Here is a 7,366-nt window from a genome sequence, read left to right as displayed (position 1 = left end):
GGCAGGGCGGGGCGGGCTCGTAACGCCCTGCGGCGGGGGCGCGGAGCACGTACAGGGCCGCGCTTTTGTATTTATTTATTCCCCTTTTATTTATTTATACCGTGTTGAGCAGGCTGGGTGCGCGCATGCCAAAGGGGGTTCGAACAGCTGGGCGACCGACACCGCGTAGCAGCGCATGCACAGACGCGTGTGTGCACACACACACAGAGTCACTCACACACACAGACACACAGACACACAGACACACTCGCGGTTACTCGATCCGCACCTACCCGTCCGATTTGCACGGTACACACGTCCTACTGCACACTACTGCACACGGGGCCAAACTCCCCTCCGAAGCCCGAACTGAACCGTAAAAGAGTCACACTGCTTTGGATCAGTTGCAAGTCGTGTGACACACGGATAATCAGCAGATGAGTTGGAGAGGCGACAGTTCAGTCTAGGGTCGGGCAACTCGAATGCACCCTCAACCTCAGATGGTCAGGCGGGCTCAGGTCGTTCTAACAGGAGGGGCAACCCGACAACGAACCGCGCTGCGCTGACCTTCAGCTCGTTGGTCTCCTCGAGGGCCCTCCGTGACTCAGTTTCAGTTTAAAAATTTCGATCAAACGACGCGAAGACCAAAGAACCGACCCCTCATGTCCTTCTGAACCGGGCCGCGCGGCGGAAGTGTGTCGCAGGTGATGCGGCTGCCGTCCCCCGCGCTGGCCGGCTATATGTAGTCGTCCCACGATTACTGTAATGTTCCGGTTTTCGCCGACGAGTCTTCTGATAGGCTTAGAAGGCGTTCGGGCCCACCACGTGACCTTTTCCGAACAGTGAAGTAATAGTGGGCCGACTATAATAGAGTTCTCCGGGGCGTCCCTCTCGCTCCTCTCACGATGTCCGCATCAGTCCCGCCGCCGCCCCCGCGGCCCGAGGCTTGAGCGAGCGCCGAGCGATGGAAACAGTGCGGCAGCAGCCTTCCATCTCTTTCGAGCTAATTAGAATGGAGCTGCATGAAACGGGAAACACCGTCTGGCACGCTTGTCGGTCGGTCGGGAGGGATGGGGAAGGAGAACTTGTTATCCACCAAACAGCCCGGGAAACAACGCGATGCGCTAATCGAATCGAAGTGCCCCTCCCCCTCCCCCCCCCCTCCCTGCTACTGCCCATTCTGCCGTCGCACTTCAATATACCCAGCTCCATGCACCAATTATTTCCTCGTTCCAAGCGGAAAACAGTCAGCTGTCTCGCGCTCTCCAGTCCCAAAGGGAAGCCATGCGAGCTAAATGCAGACACCTCACACCACACCCCTCAAAGAAGGGGGTCAAGCTCGGCGCGCGGGCCTTTGCCGAGAAGAAAGCCGAGTTCCGAAGGCGCGTTCGCCTCACGTGTACGACCGTGCCCTGTTCGCTTCGCCAAGAACAAGTTTATCCTACTGAAATCGCAAAACGTGCCCCTCTCTCCAAATGTTTCAGAGAGTAGCAACTTGAACATCATCGGTCTCTGAGCGCAGCAAGGCTCTCTCGCGTGTAGTGAGGTTAGTGTACTCACCCAAGCCGCAGAAGAGCAGGCGGCCGGCTCGCCGAATATACACCGCACTCCTCGTAGAAGATGGATTTGCCGTTCACCCCCATCGTGCACGCGGAAGAACGTTCAAAGACGCAAAGAGAGGTTACGACACAACTTTTTGATTGTTGTTGAATGATCAAAAGCAGGAGCACGAGCTCCCTCTAAGCTACGCAGTCAACCGCACCGAACCGCACCGCGACCCGAGACCGAACCAACCGAACCGACTGAACCAACGGACGGACACTGCTGAGCGGGAAGTTTCTCATACCTGAGCCCACGTCCGTACCGTAACCTCAGTCAACGCTACAGCAGACAAAATCGAGACATTGGCGTTGTATTTCGCTTGCGATTTGAAGTCGAGTGCTCCTTTTAGCTACTTAAAGAAAACATTTCAGTCTCGTTTTCTAGTTATGAGTTCAGTGTTGTCATCTGAGTGTTTCTTTAGTTCAAGTTGTGTGTGTGTGAAATCATCTCGATTGAACTGCAACTAATGATGGATTGGATGGACTCTACTTTAAGAGACCAGAAGTGTGGACCACCAATCTTCTGCAACACCCCTATCCTATGTGGGTGCTTTGCATCGATTTGGAAGAATCAAGTGCCATTTCCCTACTTATGAGTGATATGAGGGACAAGGCCTGCCATTCAAGATAGTTGTCTATAACAGTGTGGACATGGACAAAATCCTGGACTTCGGTACTGGAAATTTACAGGTATGTGCAGGGTTTATATATAGGCGTCATATACTTGAATATTGTACTTACTGCTAGTGTCCTGCTTTGGCAGTTGTGTGGTCGTGATCTGTTGCATGGAGGTGGCGAGAGGAGTTGAGTTGGTCGTTGTCGTTGTAGTCCAGGCAACAGGTTTCAGATCCTGGAACAAGTTAAAAAGACATACTGACTTAGAATATCATCTTATCATGCTTAATCAGTGAGGAAAACTTTTCAACCAATCAATAACAATAATTTGTATGGTCACTCCGCTCTCTTTTCAGTAATGGAAGTCAGGTGGCATTACAAAGAAAAAATATACGGAATGCAAAATAATGTCAAAGCTAATTGTAGTTTGCAGCTCCTATTTCTTTATACTTAAAGATTATTGGTTAAAAGACAACTTTGGTACAGTTTGTAGGCATAGAGTATAGTTAAAAAAAACAGTGAAAGAAGTAATAGTAATGTTAAAAATAATAATGAAATCAATTCTTTTTAACAAGGACTACATACATTAAGGCATTATCTAGTTTAGAGTAGCTAAGACGCTCCCAAGTCCGAGGCGGTCATTTCCAGCAGCGGTGTCGCCTCCGCCCTGAGGGTCCTCTCGGACTGCATGAGGCGGGCGAAGACCCTCCTGGCCTGGAGGTGCCGCCGGCGCACGGTGTCCACGAGCGCGGGCGCGTACACGTCCTCGACGTCCAGGTCGCCGAGGTGGGCGTGCGCGCGCGCCTGGGCGGCCGTGAGGAGCACGCAGTTCCACGGCGACCACTCCTGGCGCGCGCGCCACCGCGGCAGGCGGAGCCCCCACAGCCCCGCGGCCTCGTCCTCGGTCAGCGCCGACCGGCCCAGCCACATGTCGAGCAGCACCTGCCGGGGGGAGAGCGCCACCAGGACCAGGTCAGAGAGCGGCGGCCGCCAAGACGAGGGGGAGGGCGTCGTCGTCGTCGTCCTGGTCGGGCACCTTGAAGTCGCCGGGCTGCATGATGAAGGCGACGCTCGAGTAGGCGCCGGCGCGCTGCTCGGCCCGGCGCACGGCCGCCAGCAGGTACTGCACGGGCCGGTGGTCGCGCCGCGCGCACGCCCTGTTCTGCAGCGCGACGCACCCGCCGCACCGCCCCACGGCGCGCGACCGGCTGTGCAGCGGGAAGGCCTCCAGCGGCAGGAAGGCGCGGCACTCGGTGCACGCCGCGTTGTCGGCCGCGCGCGCCACCTGCACGCCGAGCACGTGCCCGTTGAGGCTGCACAGCGGGCTGGTCATGGTGCCGACACGCTTGCACGCCTGTAGCTTACCCGGCTGGCGCGCAGGTGCTTGGTGGCCTCGGGGTTCACCTCGGGGCACTTGACGAGCTCGGCGAAGAGCAGCGCGATGTGGCGGCGCAGTGGCTCCAGCCCGGCGTCCAGCCCCCGCGCCATCATCGTGCACTCGCGCCCTATCAGCCTGCGCAGCTCCTCCGCTCGCTCCAGGCCGACCTCCTTCAGGCTCTCCATGAGCGCCACCAGGAACTCGAGCCGCTCCGCTTTGGGCGCCTGTTCAGGGCGGTGGTCAGTGCGGTGCGTAGTGCGGGCGCGGTACAACGACACCTCGCCGTCGTCCACCTGCTGGGTGAGGCTGAGGTACGCGGCCTGCAGCTCCTTGGCGCGGGCCACCTCCAGGGTCTCGACTTGGATGGGCTCGCCGTTGCTGCCCTCAAACACGAGTGGCTCGGCGCAGCGCTCGAGGAAGCGGCGCTCCCGGTCACGGGCCCGCTCCCCGGCCACGACCTGACGGTGGCGCTCGATGGCGTTGAGTAGCGTCATCTCGCGCTCGAGCACCTCCCCGAGCATGGCGCGACGCGCGGCCTCCGAGCAGCTCGCTTGCAGCCGGCGCGTCTCGGCCTGCCGCCAGCGCTCGACCAGCGCGTAGAGCGTGTCGAAGTCCCTGCTGCTGCGCGGGTACCCGCTGGGCGTGCTGGCGGCCAGGACGAGCGCCTGATCCCGCCTCTCTTGTTCCTCCTCCTCGTCGGCCAGCTTCTGTTCCTCTTCGACCTCCTCTCCCTCTTCTCCCTCCTCGCCCTCCTCTGCCTCCTCGTCCTCGCCGTCCTCTCGGGCGGGTGGCACCCTCCGCCGCAGGTAGGCCCGGTAGTACCTCTGGATCGTGCGCACCCTGTCCTCCAGGTCGCGCTGCCGCTCGAGCGCTTCGTCGGCGGGCACGTATCGCCCCGGGTCCGCCATGAGGACGTGCTCCGGCATGCCCGGGATGTACAGGCCCGGCCGCGGCACCTGCGCATATCCGCGTGTCACCGGAGACTGACGGCGACCTGGATGCGCGCGGAGGTCTCACCTGCGTGGCCTTCTCGTGCGGGGTGTGCACGCGCCTGCGCCGCGTCCGGACGGTCTGCGCGTCTCTGGACACTCTGTCCGAGGTGTCCCTGGCGGGCGGCCCCGTCTGCGACTCGGCGTGGTGAAACTCGGTGCCCGAGCGCGAGTCCCTGAAGCCGCCCAGGAAGGGCTTGGGGCGGCGGGACACCCGGATGCGGAGGCGCACGTCGTGACTCTCGACGCCCGCCCCCGCCAGCGGCAGGCTGTCGTCGATCTCCACGACGCTCGTGTCCAGCGCCACGTCCGTCACCGGGCAGCAGAAGAAGGCCGCGAGGTCCTCCTTGACCTCCAGCATGTTGGAGTAGATCTTGTACACCTTGGAGAACAACTTGCCGGTCGAGGTGGTGAACTCCACCAGGACGTCGTCCTTGGCCCTGTCCTCATCGACCGGGGCGCGCACCGCCACCTGCACTACCGGCGGACGTTAGGCTGGGCATAGCCCCCCCCCCCTCCCCCACGCCCTCTGCCGCGCACCTCGTACTGCCGCACCGCCGCAGCGCTGCCTGCAGCAGACGGACAAGCCTCCAGGATCTCCGCCATGAGACTGGCGACCTCCTCCTCGATCTCGATCTCCGTCTGCAAGGCCGTGGTGTCCGAGGCCGCCGCGCTCGAAGTGGCCTTGGGCTCGTCGCCCTTGATCTCCTCGGCCTCAGTCACCACCACGCTGACGGCGGATGAGGCCTCGGCTGTCGCGGTGTCGACGGCCACCTCGTCTACGACCTCCTCCTCCTCCTTGGTTTCACCCTCGTCGATGACGACGCCGAGGCTGGAGCTGAACTCGACCTTGGAGGTGCGCTCCGAGGAGACGTCTGGCCCGGGCAGCAGAGGGCTCAGTAGCTGCATGTTCGGCGACGTGGACCCTCGGTCGACGTCCTTGATGACGAGCATGGAGCCGTCCTCGTCGGCGTGCTCCTCGACCACTTCGATGGAGGGGACGAAGCCCCCTCCGGGGCCGCGACCAGCAGACACCGTCTGCTGCGGCTGGTCCTGCAGGTGTCCTAGAGGTCAAGCTGTCCCAGCGCCCCCCACCCCTTACCCCTTCCTCCCCTGCAGGAACACTAACCACTCTGAGCCGTGGTAGGATAATGTAGGAGGCCGACATCCTGACGGAGAGGTCCTTCGGGGGCTCTATCTGCTGGTCCCAGTGCGGCACCTCCTCGACCTCGGCCGACAGCCGCCTGGAGTCGGCCGCCTGGTCCGGGAAGTAGTAGCCGCCATGCAGCTCCTCGCGCAGCCCCTGGGCCTCGGGGTCCCGCCAGACGGTCTTGTCCAGGATGCCGTGGGTGTCCGGGCGGGGCCGCTCGGGCGGGGGGCCCGCGTTCTGCGTCGCGATCCTGGCGTCCACGTCCACGACGCTAGACGAGGAACTGTGCGACAGGCGCTCGTCGTGCTGCTGCAGCGCGTCGTCGCCCTCGCTGGACGCCGGGGATGGCCTCGGGGCCTCGCCGCCCGCGTCCTTCTGGTCCGCCTGGACATCTTGGTCGCCCTGCACATCATGATCCCCCTGGTCTTCTTGGTCCTCCAGGCCCTCCTGGACTTCGGCACCGTCGTCTTCAGCGGCGACCTCGCCCTCGAAGCTTGTCGCGACCCAGAGGTCGGTGATGTCCTTGATGTCCGTCAGGGACGTGGACGCCACCCTCTCGTCGGCCACATCCGCGGTCTCGTCGATGAGCCCGGCGTCCTCTGAAATCACGCAAGGGTCAGTAGAGCGCTACACTGGCCCACGACGGGTATGCGCGCCGCCGTACCCTGCTGTTCCCCGGTCACTTCCGGTCGCCCCTCCTCGGTCGGGCGGCTCGTTTCCGCTTCCGGTAGCACCACGTCGGAGGGGATCAGCGGCACCTCCACCACCGCGCTGAAGGACGAAGAGTCGAAGGGTCCGATGTCCTCCAGGGCGACGGAGTGAGACGACTCATTCTTCAATCCATCCGGCTCTTGGCTCGCCTCGCCCTTCCCGGTCCCGGCCCTCCCCGACCCCTCTCCACTCTCCACTTCCGGGGGTTCCGACGACGGCCGCCTGCTCCCGGAGCTTCCGGCCGGAAAGTGCTGTTCGGCCATCCTGACTCGTCCAACCCGATCCTGATTCGCACCTGTTCGCAAAGAGGGAAGGGGGGGAGAGAGAGAGAGAGAGAGAGAGAGAGAGAGAGAGAGAGAGAGAGAGAGAGAGAGAGAGGATTATTGATTCTGCGAGCGCTGCAGGGCAGCAGCCCACCGCACGGCTCACTGGAGGGCCCCTGGTAATGGCTCGAGTGTACCTGGTCTGGTCTGGCCTGATCGTCGCACCGACCTTTGCCAAAATGTAATACCCTCCTCGCCTCCGGAACGGACCCGAGAGCCAATCAGTGAAGGGGCCGGGGGCTCGGCTCCACAGGTAGCGGTCGCGCTGTTAGAAAAGTAATCAAACAGCAGTATCCCCCCGGGGAGAGTTTTTGTTTTCAAACCTGAGCGAAGTTAAGTTATTTGTGAGATTCGGGAATTGAGCAGCAGCAGTTTTGGGAGGGGAGGGGGCCCGCCCGGCGGCCGCCGGCCGCCATTGTTGGTCTCGATTCTGTCGGTTCGACAATCAGACCAGCCGTCGGACGAGCGGCGAGTGCCTCTGCTGCTGAAGCCCCTTCATAGGGATTTCAGTGGAACTCGGCGGACGGGCGTGTCCTCAACTCTGTTAGAGACCGTCTGCGGCCGCTGAGTATTGAGAATGCTTCTGTGCTCTTGGGACTTGATGAGTCCAGGTATTTTCA

General features: G+C 61.5%; 2 protein-coding genes across 2 annotated transcripts in view; both read right to left on the bottom strand.

Annotated features, from left to right (window-relative positions):
• LOC113214797 (nucleolysin TIAR-like) overlaps positions 1-2,449 on the bottom strand; it is a 291,722-nt gene extending 289,273 nt beyond the window's left edge. The window contains exon 1 of the mRNA XM_052272092.1: positions 2,322-2,449. Coding sequence (XP_052128052.1) covers positions 2,322-2,367 — 46 coding nt within the window. The 5' untranslated portion in view covers positions 2,368-2,449. The remainder of the gene's footprint in view (positions 1-2,321) is intronic.
• Positions 2,450-2,555: 106 nt separating this feature from the next.
• On the bottom strand, positions 2,556-5,030 carry LOC113216544 (IQ and ubiquitin-like domain-containing protein). Its single transcript, XM_052272088.1, has 4 exons — positions 4,591-5,030; positions 3,867-4,529; positions 3,561-3,797; positions 2,556-3,137 (listed from the first exon to the last, which is right to left on the bottom strand). The coding sequence occupies exons 1-4, from the start codon at positions 4,921-4,923 to the stop codon at positions 2,808-2,810; spliced, it is 1,563 nt and encodes a 520-aa protein (XP_052128048.1). The 5' UTR covers positions 4,924-5,030; the 3' UTR covers positions 2,556-2,807.
• Between the last annotated feature and the right edge of the window lie 2,336 nt (positions 5,031-7,366).

Source organism: Frankliniella occidentalis, unplaced genomic scaffold, assembly GCF_000697945.3.
Source record: "Frankliniella occidentalis isolate FOCC.00 unplaced genomic scaffold, Focc_3.1 Scaffold186, whole genome shotgun sequence".
Lineage (NCBI taxonomy): Eukaryota > Metazoa > Arthropoda > Insecta > Thysanoptera > Thripidae > Frankliniella > Frankliniella occidentalis.
Note: the sequence above shows the minus strand (reverse complement) of the source record. Positions and strands in the feature narration are given on the sequence as shown.